General features: G+C 43.6%; 1 protein-coding gene across 1 annotated transcript in view; it reads right to left on the reverse strand.

The window, feature by feature from the left end:
• LOC124032191 (synaptotagmin-6-like) overlaps positions 1-13,937 on the reverse strand; it is a 54,597-nt gene that overhangs the window by 2,254 nt on the left and 38,406 nt on the right. Inside the window, exons 2-4 of the mRNA XM_046344389.1 lie at positions 6,666-7,119; positions 5,020-5,578; positions 2,882-3,002 (exon numbers count right to left, since the gene is read on the reverse strand). Coding sequence (XP_046200345.1) covers positions 2,882-3,002; positions 5,020-5,578; positions 6,666-6,844 — 859 coding nt within the window. The 5' untranslated portion in view covers positions 6,845-7,119. The remainder of the gene's footprint in view (positions 1-2,881; positions 3,003-5,019; positions 5,579-6,665; positions 7,120-13,937) is intronic.

Here is a 13,937-nt window from a genome sequence, read left to right on the forward strand (position 1 = left end):
CTCTGATTGGGAACCGTATTTAGGTAGCCTGAGTTCGCTTTGTATTTCGTGGGTGTTTGTTCCTGTCTCTGTGTTGTAGTCACCAGATAGGCTGTAATAGGTTTTCTCGTTCCGTTTGTTGTTTTGTAGTTAGTGAGTAACCTACACGCTGCATTTCGGTCTGACTCTCTTTCTTCAACAGACGAACGCCGTTACATATAAGATATAAATCAGGATGTAAATTCTATATTCTATAGGCGCATTATCTTGAGATGAATCGTGGTGCCCAGAAATCTCCTTGTGTTTTCATCCTTGATTTGAGAAAGAGATTCTGTACATTTATCACCAGAACACTTGACATGCAGCATTATCAAGGACCCCACATGGAGCATGATGTTTGATACCAACAGGCTCAGAGATAGTTTCTATCTACAAGCCATCAGACTGCTGAACACTTGAACTGGACTGACCACCTGCACTGACTCTTTGCACCTTAGCACACATGCACTCGCTCACTTACGCATACACCCACACAGATATACACTCATCCACTAATCCACTAACTAATCCACTAATCCACTAATCCACAGACACACACACATGCATGAACACACACACAGATATACACCCATCAACACACACACACACACACACACACACACACACACACACACACACACACACACACACACACACACACACACACACACACACACACACACACACACACACACACACACACACACACACACACACACACACACACACACACACACACACACACACACACACACACACACACACACACACACACACACACACACACACACACACACACACACACACACACACACACACACACACACACACACACACACACACACACACACACACACACACACACACACATACACACACACACACGGGGAAAGACACACACACGCACTCACGCACACACACACACACAAACACACACACACATTTGTGTTACTATTCTTGTGGGGACCAAACAATTGATTCCCATTCAAAACCCTATTTTCTCTAACCCTTAACCCTAACCCTAACCCTAACCCTCAACCCTAACCTCTAAACCCTAACTCCTAACCCTAAACCTAAACTCGAACCCTAATTGTAACCCTAAACCAAACCCATAAATCTAGATGTTTTCTTTGTGTGGGGACTGGCAAAAGGTCTGGTCCCCGCAAGGGTGCTAAAACCAAAAACACACAGAGACACACATTCATGCTAGATACGCATCCCATCTGTTGATGCCAGACTCGTATTATTATTGCTAAATAATGCACAATTTAAACACTTGCCCCCCAATCCCCCCTTTCCCAAAAAGACGTGTAAATATTGGACTATAAATTGTGCCTTCCTGCTAAGATGTTTATTCTATTCTACAGAGCCATTTACTTCATATTCCTATTCTTATCTTGGATTATGTCTTTTTGTTGCTGCATTGTCGAGAAGGAACCTGCAAATAAGCATTTTGTTGGATGATGTATACCATGTGTATACTGTACATATGACTAATAACACTTGAAATATGAAGCATGCAGGTATTGTTTCAGTATGTGAGAACATAACGCTATTCTTATTAAGCCTGCAGTGACCTCAACATAACTCAACACATACATTTTGATGCTGCAGCGATCAATTTCATTTCCCATAAAGTAAATTTCCCATGTGTATTATACTCCTATGCTACCTTAAACCTAAATATAACAATAACATCATTGGAAAGGTCTGAAATAAATCTCTGTACATTTGATATTGATGAGTAAACACCTCATGTATTGAAAGAGGAGGAAGCGAAAGCTGCTGAAATAGTGTTTTAATGGAATAAAGTGAAACATATTGGCGTGGTGAATACTGATTTCAATCTTCATCCCTCAGCTCCTATAATCCATTATGCCAGTAAACTAGTCAGATGTAAGCTGCCTTAGATCCATACACAACAATATAAAGAGTGCTTGCTTTGCAACCAAATATGCTTCAGGGTACAATTTACTAGCCATGGTTTACTGCACACAGATCCAATTCAATCCAGCAACAATTGGTAGACATTTAAATCCTCAACTGAGAAGGGATGTTAAACTTGTAAAATGTCGTTAACAATGAGTGGAAAAATAATAACAAATAATAAAATAATTGTTTGAAATACATACTACAAGATTCACAGCATTTAGGGAACAGGGAATGTCACTTGAATTCGCAAGCAAACATATTTCCTCAAAATATATTTGGTTATTGATAATATAAACTGAATATGGAACAGCAGTTTGTTATCCTACATCCCAAATGGCACCCTATTTCCCACATAGTGCACAACTTTTAGCCCTTTGTTGTGCACTATATGGGAATGGGTACCATCTGGGACACACCTAGATTAGAATAAAAATACTGACTGAAACCTCAGAGAAATGAGTAGTTGTAGGTGACATCTTCATATTGCCAGTGGTGAATATGAAAAGATTCTCACAGAAACAGAGCTCAGCACTAGAGAGGACTTCCCTTCGTTTGCTCTTTTTATTCAACATTTGATAACATCTATAATTTGATATGTTACAGCCGGGGTTTATTTTCACTTTGACTTATGAAAAACAATGAGTGCACCATCACAAATGTGCACGAGAGCACATACGCACACACCCACACCCGCACGCACACACGCACGCACACGCACACGCACACACACACACACACACACACACACACACACACACACACACACACACACACACACACACACACACACACACACACACACACACACACACACACACACACACACACACACACACACACACACACACACACACACACACACACACACACACACACACACACACACACACACACAGAGACATGCTCCCTCACACAAATAAAGGTTGCCTACCTGAGTATCCAGTGATATCCATGGCCTTGAGGTTCCTGCATTTGATGACGGTGAGAGTGAGTCGTCCTGCGGTTGGCAGGTAGCATAGTGAGAACATGATCTCTCCCAAGTCTACACTCTCCTGTGGGAACAAACAGAGAAACAAACTAAGGTGACACACATCACTGGAAGGATGCCTGGCGCAAGGGCAATAACATTACAATGGAAATGGATTGTGAAGCAGCCAATGCTTTTCCAAAATCCCTCAAGAGATATTGGTGTGAAGCCTATCACAAACAGAACTGAGTATCAGGCTCACACTGAGGAAGTTGTAGAGACAAATCTGCAGGACAGTGAAAAATGTCTACTTTATGGCCACCTGTGGAGTGTTAAGCATTTAAAATGTAATGTTAGTATTGCATGTGTAGTGTTAAGTGTTTAAAATGTAATGTTAATATTTCATGTGGAGTGAAAGTTTCGTTCTCAGTCTCTCCCGGGGTGTTTTGACTAAGCTTCATCCCATAAACATGCATTAAAGTTGGTGAGGTTCTAATCACTTTAAATGGGCTATGGTGAGCCTAACCCCCCCCCCCTGACAGAGAAATCCCATGACTTGGGATGTGATGTGGACTTAATGTCTCAAGCACTTAAAGCTGATTTAGCTAAAGCACTCCAATGGGAGAGGGAATTTGGTTGATGAAGACAAAGTTGGATTCCGTGCAGTAATATGAGTCCACAGCAAATGTGTCATAAAATACTTTCTAGTCCAGAGCATCTTAGAAGACTAATGTGGTACGTGAACTGTATGCAATATTGACATTTACAGTTATGAAATGGAGCTAATGAATCATTGTGAATACTTCAGTAATGTCAGAACAGTTAGTTTACGCACGGCTCCCTTGCCCTCTCTGTCTGGAGACAGTATTACCTGTTATTAATGCCTCCTCTTTGTTAAACAGTATTGCTTTTCACGGCACCAGGGCAAGTTTGCAGTAGTTAAAGGGCCAGGATTAAAACTGGGGTGTGGTGCTAAGGCAAGGGATGCAAGTGTCAGTGTTATGAGGGAAAATGCTACAGTTAGGGTTTGAGCCAGGATAAGACTTTAGATTGAAGCTGATTCTCAAGCAATATGGCCCCAACCATTCACTTCCTCTGAGTTTGTGATCAGCCACTATCATTTATCACTTTATCACCACAGGATGAAACAGTGGACACAGTTGGCCTACCTATAGATGTATAAATCAGGCTTACCTAAACATTTATGCATCATGCGGCCTATGATTAGTGAGAAACCCCTCTCAAAATAGTTTGTATGGATCATGCTCTAAGACACTGCCTGAAGTCAATAAGTCTTCCACCCTGCCCTCCTCCCAGCCCTCGGCCCCCTCTACACTCTTGATGTTTCTGATCCAAGTGGGTCGGTGTTAACGCAACAATTACATTTAGAACCGTCCTTGTCCGTCTACTATATACATTACTTTATATAAGACGGTGGTTGAGGGAGTTTTTCCTGGGAGTCCTTGTTCAATAATATGTGTTTGTTAAGCAACGAGCCAACTGCTTTCTGCCACTTTAGCAATAACTACTGGATTGTTGAACTGCCCTCCAAAAGCAGCCGAAGTCTAACAATACGGGCCAAATAAAATCATCTGACAGAGGTACCCCCCAGGCCAGAGAGCTGCCAGAGTGATGCCAGAACGATGCCAGAGTGATGTAGACTCCAATAGAATCCAAACGGATGCCAACAGCATAGTGCACTATTCATCAAGACATCCTCAGGACACCATCCAAATAGAATTACTGTCAAATATAATGACCACTTCAGTATCTCGTTGGAGGGCTCAATTTTTTTGCCGAGACAGTTTTATGACCTTTGCGATGATTACATGTACTTTTTATGCCTTTAGCTTATAATTACTATCATTTCATATGACTAGAATAAATTCTTACTTCAACAAAAGATTTGTGACATGCTGAACTCACATTTGTTCATCATTTTTTGTTCTGGTGGAAGGGGGGGCATATCATTTGAATGAGATTATTATAACTGGTTTCAAATATAAGTAATGTTAACTTTAGGCTGGTCAGCACGAACAGATCTGGGATCAGGCTATGTCAACTCTGCTTTGAGTCAAAGACAAATAGACAGACATTCTTACAGTTGTGGCATACTGAATGTCCCTCCAAATGTCTGTCTCCCTGGAGAGGTCTGACGTCTCAACAAGGTTATCCACCACCACCTCCCCGATCATATCATGTCTGGAGAACCTGTCAAAGTCAAACACACTCATGTGGAGCTTCCTAACAGCCAGCTCATCATAAGGCACGGGGAACTGGAAGGACTCGTCGAACGTGGGGTTGAGCGTCTTCCGGTGGACGCGCGTCTGGAACTTCTTGCGATCTGGGAGAAGATAGATTTTGACATAGGGGTCGGAACTGCCGCACAGGTCCTTGGCGGGCAGGTCGAAGGCCTTGAGGATGTTGACCAGGAGGGCTTCATTGTCATAGTCGTACTTCAGGGAGAAGTTGATCTTCCCACAGTTCTTGGCGTTGCTGTTCTTGGCGGACTCGTCTATATCCAAAGTCTTCTGTCTGTAGAGTTCTGGTTTGATGCGTCCGATGCTGGTGGGCTGCTCATCCTCATCCGCATAGTCATTGCCCAGGTCCAGGCTGATGGACTGCATCTGCTTGGGCAGGTGCCTTTTGAATGAGCTGTGTCTGCAGAGACAGAAGAGAGGAGGGAGAAATATGAGAACCCCACTAAACCATTCAGCCTGTAGTAGCGACAGGCGGTGTGTAAAAAGGCAGAGAGAGAGGAGAAGAGGGAGAATATGAACAGCTTCATTGTGGCGTCTGGAAAGGTCAGTGTTTTGAAAAATTGCTTGAGTGCCCAGCAGGTGAATTCAATTCCAAGTGGTTTCTCGAATCTTAATAGTGTTTCTGCAACCTAGAACTACATGGTCCCCAATTCAATTTATCTTAGTCAGTAGTATAAATTGTCCTACTCTTAGGGGGCTGTTATTCAGGATGGGTATGGGTATTTCAAGACAACAGAGCAGAGATTATGTTATTGAAAAATAATTTGAGGTACATCCAATAATTAGACCCCCGTTATAGTTGTGGCCATGTGGAATAATGTCTGTGGGGTTGTTTTACTGGTGATTTTACGCTTTTAAGTGTATTGCATTACTCATCATGAAGTGGTCTGGAGATATTAACCTTATATTAAATGAACAGCACCAAATGGCTCACAGGCAAAAAGTAACACAAGCGCTTGGGAGGACCGAAACAAATTGAAACATAATTGTCTTTTTCACTATGATAATCATGTACAATTTGTATTTTTAAACAGCTGTGGAATAACAAATTGAATTCAGATAAAAGTTAATTCGTAACTTTGTTAGTGACATTATTTGTGCCGTTTTGTTTTTTGAGGTCCCTATGAAGTTACTTTCTAACGGACTATAGATATTTCTGCTGATTAACTGACCCATTCAGTTTTTCAGACCATGCTTCTGTGTATGTGTGTACTGTACTGTGTGTGTGTGTGTGTGTGTGTGTGTGTGTGTGTGTGTGTGTGTGTGTGTGTGTGTGTGTGTGTGTGTGTGTGTGTGTGTGTGTGTGTGTGTGTGTGTGTGTGTGTGTGCACGCGCAGGGAGTGTGTGTGTGTGTGTGTGTGTGTGTGTGTGTGTGTGTGTGTGTGTGTGTGTGTGTGTGTGTGTGTGTGTGTGTGTGTGTGTGTGTGTGTGTGTGTGTGTGTGTGTGTGTGTGTGTGTGTGTGTGTGTGCATGTTGTGGGTGCTGACCTGGTGGAAGAAGCGGGCTCAGTGGCTTGCCGCTGCATGCGTTGCGTGCGCCTCAAAAAGTGCTCCCTCATTGAGAGCTGCACCTCGGCGGGGATGTCAGGCGATGTGTGGCTTATCTTCACAGCAGCCTCTAGGAATCCCATGGAACCCATCGGGTCTTTCACCTTATCCGTTGCCATGGTAACCGGTGACTTTTGCTGGTTGGGGCTGGGGAGGTACTTGTGCTGGTTGTGGTGGAGGGGGTGAGGAGGGTGAAGGTGGAGGTGGAAGGGAGGGCTGTCGTCTGGGGGACCACAGGCTGGAGTGAGGGCTGCAGAGTTGGAGGAGAGGGCTGCTGCCTCTTTATTCCGCAAATAAGGCACCCAGCACAGCTTCCAGGAGGCGAAGGCACAAAGAGTCAGCAGGACCAAGCCACACACCACAAACACACCGAGGAGGAGGCCAAAAGTGACGTCTGGAGCAGAGCCGCAAGGACCAAATGCAGGATCACACAATATGGACAAGCAGATGGTGGTAACAGTGAGAGAGAAACAGAGAGAATCAGAGTCAATTAGATTGAAATACAAAATATGGCACAGTAGATTGGTATGGTGCAATGCTGCAACACAGTAACACAGTAGACTGATATCGCAGTATCAGTGGCAATGAAACACTGGCGGTCTGAAAGATGGACCGCCATATGTTTACTGTCAAACCTGTAAGATTGATGATCATATTATACATTTGTCTGCAGTCATTGATGTATACATGTGGATGCTGAATACATAAAGCTCATCCTTAAAGCAGTAAAAAGATACGTAACACACACTTTGTTAGCCTTGCAACTGAGATCAAAAGTAATTACAGTTAACTCTGATAAATGATAAATAATCTATTTCAATAGCAACGAAGCCTATTGGGAGATGTGCTACAGTGTCAAATGCTCTCGCTGGAGATAGTTTGTCTGTAGTGTATATCTGTATGTGTGTGGATATGAAAATGGGTATGGGATGTGGTGGGCTTGGAACAGCCTCTCAAACTAATTCATTTGTCAATATTATGAATATGTTTTCTGGAAGAACAAATGGGATCTAAAGACCTGGAGAGCCACCAAGAATGCTAGCAGGCAACACCAAGGACAAACATTCATTAAACATTTTTGAGAAGATGAAGAAAAAACACCACATTGTTGGCTTGATTCGCCCGGGGGTATACTTGCCAAAGCGTTATAAATATATTATTGATGCAATTGTCACGTTCTGACCTTAGTTCCTCTGTTTTTGTCTTTCTTTTAGTATGGTCAGGGCGTGAGTTGGGGTGGACAGTCTGTGTTTGTTTTCTATGTTGGTTTTTGAGTCTCCTCGGGCCGGTGTACATGGCACCAGCCTTACGCATGGTGTCCCCGGTTCGCCAGCACAGCCCAGTGTGGGCTATTCCACCTCGTCACACTGGCCTGGCTACGGGGAGCATTCAACCAGGTAAGGTTGGGCAGGCTCGTTGCTCAAGAGCTCCAGTGTGCCTTCACGGTCCGGTCTGTCCGGTGCCACCTCCACACACCAGCCCTCCGGTGGCAGCCCCACCCGTCTGTCCTGAGCTGCCAGAGTCTCCCATCTGTCCTGAACCACCAGAGTCTCCAGTCTGTCCTGAGCCGCCAGAGCCGCCAGTCTGTCCTGAGCCGCCAGAGCCGCTAGTCTGTTCTGAGCCGCCAGAGCCATCAGTCTGTCCTGAGCCGTCAGTCTGTCCTGAGCCGCCAGAGCCGCCAGTCAGCCAGGAGCTGCTAGAGCCGCAAGTCAGCCAGGAGCCGCCAGAGCCGCCAGTCAGCCAGGAGCCGCCAGAGCCGCCAGTCAGCCAGGAGCCGCCAGAGCCGTCAGTCAGCCAGGAGCTGCCAGAGCCATCAGTCAGCCAGGAGCCGCAAGAGCCATCAGTCAGCCAGGCGATGCCAGAATCGCCCTCCCCAGTCCAAGGTCGGCGGCGAGTGTCGCTCTAAAGAGGCCACGGAGGCGGGCTAAGAGGCGCAAAAAAACTATGGTGAAGTGGGGTCCACGTCCCGTGCCAGAGCCGCCACAGACGCCCACCCAGACCCTCCCCTATAGGTTCAGGTTTTGCGGCCAGAGTCCGCACCTTTGGAGTGGGGGGAGGGGGAGGGGGGGACCGTTCGGACCTTAGTTCCTTTGTTTTTGTCTTTGTTTTAGTATGGTCATGGCGTGAGTTGGGGTGGGTAGTCTATGTTGTTTTTTCTATGTTGGTTTTTGAGTTCGGCCTAGTATGGTTCTCAATCAGAGGCAGCTGTCAATTGTTGTCCCTGATTTGAGAATCATACTTAGGTAGCCTGGGTTTCACTTTTGAGTGGTGGGTGTTTGTCTTCCGTGTCAGGGTTTGTCGCCACATGGGACTGTTTTGTTGATGCACGTTATTTTATTTTGTTCCAGTGTTCTGTTGTTATTGTTACGTTTGTGGTGTATCGTTGTCTTTTGGGTTTTTGCTGTCCGGGTTTTGTAACAGTGGTTTTGGGTTTGTTTGCACCTGTGTTTAGGGCTTCACCCATGTTTGGACCTGTTACTTTGTAGAGGACATTAAATCGTTTTTCCCCGTTTACTTTTGCTCTCTGCGTCTGACTCCACACCCATCACTCACTCACCGTTACAGCAATGTCATTATTTTTCTCAACCTGATACTTGCCAATGTTTCCATACTGTGGAAAATTGACTTTTATTTATTTGGGTTTCACTGCGGTGTTCATCCAATGCTGCTGCACTTGATTACCCTGATTTATCTGCAATAATTCACACAAGAGTTTCTGAGCATCTTGGTGCTTTCTGTTTGTATTCTGACTCCAATATCAACATACTGTCATTCCCTGCTAACCATTAGACCTGCTTCAAGGCAGGTTCAATTGGTTCCTTTTAGAAATTCAGCGGGCTTAACTGTTACTCAGTTTAATGTATAAATATGAGCATATGTTCAAAAAGAAAAATATTTGCTCAACAGTTACATTATAGCCTTCAATATGTGCATGATATAATATTTATACAGGGAGATTTGTAAATTGTTCAAACGAAACATGGGCTGAATGTCCAGTTTTTGACAATCATCAATATGGATCATTGCTTTTTTTTGTTTTATAGATTTGATCCTTTCCAAATCCTTTCACACTCTACATCAAACTCTAAGACAGTGGTATTGCAGTATGAGTAGGTATAATGAAGATCTCTTTACACATGCCTTATGGTTTCTATAATACAGTTTTTGCTTTCAAATGGCCTCAGATAGCTCCAAGTTTCAAGATGTACATTTTTACTCAAATGAACTCTCCATCAAAGCATTTTGTAAATTGGGTCCAGTTCGGAGAGCTTTGGGCTTATCCAAGATGGAGCCCGGATTTCCTAGACATGGGGATTTGTGCCTCTACTCTGAGGGGATTTCAACATCATCCCCAGCCATGACTCCTCCTTGTCATCTCCCATTTCTCCCAGTTCTTCACAAAGGACAGTGTTAACTGACCTGTCACTGGCACATTTCTCGTTAACTGTGACAAAAAATGCAAAGATTGTATGTATGGTTTATGTAGGCTATCTGACCAGAGCATAGAATGGAAGTTGAAATGATATATGATGGCTTTGGAATGCATAATGTAGCTGTTTCATGATATTTAACTCATTATCAATTTGTTGTTATTATACAAAGTACTTAATTTTCCAATAATGACAACATAATCTCACATTTGATCATTGGAACCTGGAAGCAAATCTGAGTGTGCTGACGGTCTGTCACGAGAGACCATTGCACAGTAGTGTAATGTAATGTTCACAATAGAGACAATGGAGTAGGCCAACAGATATAGACAGTGAGCAGTGAATTTCCATTTGCTCTGTGTGTGTTGTAATGTCCACACTAGATACACTCAGCATTGTGGAGTAACGGTTTATCAAAAAACTCTAACTGTAATTCGTTATGTTACCAGCAAAATTATTGCAATCAGATTAAAAAGTAGATGATTACCTCTACGAATCATTTTGAATTCAGAAAGGATGTTTGAGAAAAAAAGATTTGACACCTTTCTGTTTTCTCAATAACATTCAAATAAGCACTGAAAAAAGTGTAAATTGAACCTGACATAATAAATGCGTTTGATGGATCATGGGAAAAGAGCAGGAATAGCAATGATGTGTACTGATGGATGACAAGGGAAGCCAGGCTTCCCCAAAAAATGTACAGAGAAAAAAAGATCGCAACTAATGTATCTTTAGTTTCTCTGTTTTTCATAATTTTCCTTCAATTCGCAAGTAGCTGGATGTATCTCACCGGAGAAAGCATCTGAGTGAGTGAAATAGCGACCCTCTTTTTCAGTATGTGTAGCCCATCTAGCAGACTGGTCAAAAAGAGTATGACATTGTAGTTTCGGCAATTTCAGCCACAGACAGGTGTATAAAATCGAGCACACCGTCATGCAATCTCCATAGACAAACATTGGCAGTCGAATCACCTTACTAAAGAGCCCAGTGACTCTTAACGTGACACCGTCATAGGATGCCACCTTTCCAACAAGTCAGTTTGTAAAATTTCTGCCCTGCTAGAACTGCCCCAGTCAACTGTAAGTGCTGTTTTTGTGAAGTGGAAAGGTCTTGGAGCAACAACGGCTCTGCCGCAAAGTGGTGGGCCGCACAAACACGAACAGGAACGTTGAGTGGTGAAGCGCATAGCGCGTAAATCATCTGTCCTCGGTTACAACACTCAACACTTCCAAATTGCCTCTGGAAGCAAAGTCAGCACAAGAACTGTTAGTTGGGAGCTTCATGAAATGGGTTTCCATGGCTGAGCAGCCACACACAAACCTAAGATTACCATGTGCAATGCCAAGCGTTGGCTGGAGTGCTGTAAAGCTGGCCACCATTGGACTCTGGAGCAGTGGAAATGCGTTCTCTGGAGTGATGAATCACACGTTTCACCATCTGGCAGTCCGACGGACAAATCTGGGTTTGGCTTTCTCCAATGTAAAGTGCCAACTGTAAAGTTTGGTAGAGGAGGAATAATGGTCAGGGGCTGTTTTTCATGGTGCGGGCTAGGCCCCTTAGTTACAGTGAAGAGAAATCTTAATGCTACAGCATACAATGACATTCTAGATGATTCTGTGCTACCAACTTTGTGACAAAAGTTTGGGGAAGGCCCTTTTCTGTTTCAGCATGACAATGGCCTCGTGCACAAAGTGAGATCCATACAGAAATGTTTTTTTGAAATTGGTGTGAAAGAACTTGACTGGCCTGCACTGACCTAACCTGGCCCTGACCTCAACCCCATTGAACACCTTTGGAAGGAATTGGAACGCTGACAGCAACCCAGGCCTAATCGCCCAATATCTGTGCCCGACCTCATTAATGCTCTTGTGGCTGAATGGAAGTAAGTCCCCTCAGCAACGTTCCAACATCTAGTGGAAAGCCTTCCCAGAAGAGTGGAGGCTGTTACAGCAGCAAAGGGGGATCAACTCTATATCAAGGCCCATGATTTTGGAAAGAGATGTTCAACAAGCTGTTGTTCACATACTTTTGGTTATGTAGTGTATAATGGATTTATACACTTGTTCAGTTGGCTGCGGTGATGCAACATATTGGAGGCCAATGGCCATAAAACCTAATTGAAGAAGAGAAAGGAAGGTAGGGTCAATGTAGCACAGGTGAGAGGAGAGGGTATACAGTTCTTACCATCCCACAGGGCCATGCTTATAGATTAAACCTCTACACCTTTTGTATGGTAAATAATGTTTTGATCATAATATTATGCAAATGAGAAAGGTCAAAGCACAGTAAAGACTAAGGACAGCTGGTGCAGTAGTGGTACATGTAGCTGTGATTCCACCCTTACATTTACACAAAATTACTTATGATATCAAAATATCATATGAAAGAACATGTTACGTTGTTGGATGTATAGCCTAGTGGTAAGATCATTGGACTGGTAACTGGAAGTTTGCAAGTTCAAACCCCTGAGCTGACAAGGTACAAATCTGTCGTTCTGCCCCTGAACAGGCAGTTAACCTGCTGTTCCTAGGCCGTCATTGAAAATAAGAATTTGTTCTTAACTGACTTGCCTGGTTAAATAAAGATCAAATAAATAAAATTAAAATAAATTTAAGGATTTAAAATACAATTGTATTACAGTTCTTTCCAACTGCTTACACACGTTTTCAAAACTGTCTCCTTTTTTCAAAACTCTACACACAATTCCCAAAACTGCACACACAAAATGCAAAATGCCTCACATCTCCTTCAAAATGTAACACTGCATTCAAAATGCCATAAACACATGTCAGAATGAAGCATTTGCATCAAATGGCAAACACTGCTTTCATAATAGTTCATTTTTGGATATACCATGTAAACACTGTTGTTCTAAATCTAAAGCTCTTTGGTCTTTCATAGGCTTATATCTACATGTCAATACAATGTTCTACAGTGAAAGTCATCTGCTGAGAGGGTTAACAAGTACACTGTAAACACCAATGCAATGTAGAAAAAGAACATATTTATTTGGCCAAACATTACTGTTGTATACAGTAGCATACAGAAAACCATAAACATATGTAAACCAAAAGTATATTCTTTAGAATACAGTAAAGAACACAATTGTGTGTGTGGGGTCCCGGGGGGGCAGTCCAGGAATTGGTAGGGGGGGGGACGACACCAGTGCTAAGCTACGTTTCATCTCTTCTCCGGCCTTGGTCTGGCCACAATGCTTCGTCCACATTTTCTCTTGCCAAACACCGAGGGAGGTATCTCCTAGCATGGCGTATCCAACCTTGGACAGAGGCAACCTCTATGTCCCCACATGCGTCCTCCATTGCCTGGAGAAGCGGCATGCGGGCTTAGGGTTGGCAATCATACACTTTCCAGCGCCAGGCTGAGAATAATTCCTCTATGGGATTTAGAAAAGGTGAATATGGGGGTAGGTACGAAACTACAAATTGTGGATGGGTGGCAAACCAGTTTTGGACCAGAACAGCCCGGTGAAAACTAACATTGTCCCATAAAACCACAAATCTAGCAGGCTCCTGATCTGGATCAGGGACAAGCATTGTGTAAATTGCATCCAGAAAAGTGAGCATATGGCCGGTGTTGTACGGACCCAGTGTGGCATTGTGATGGAGGACCCCGTTTTGAGTGATGGCAGCACACATGGTTACATTACCCCCAAGCTGTCCAGGGACATTGGTAATTGCCCTCTGTCCTATTACATTTCTTCCGCGGTGCCTGGTTTTGGTGAGGTTGAAGCCAACCTCATCCATATAAATACATTAATGGC

The sequence above is a fragment of the Oncorhynchus gorbuscha genome, linkage group LG03 (assembly GCF_021184085.1).
Source record: "Oncorhynchus gorbuscha isolate QuinsamMale2020 ecotype Even-year linkage group LG03, OgorEven_v1.0, whole genome shotgun sequence".
NCBI classification, from domain to species: Eukaryota; Metazoa; Chordata; class Actinopteri; order Salmoniformes; family Salmonidae; genus Oncorhynchus; species Oncorhynchus gorbuscha.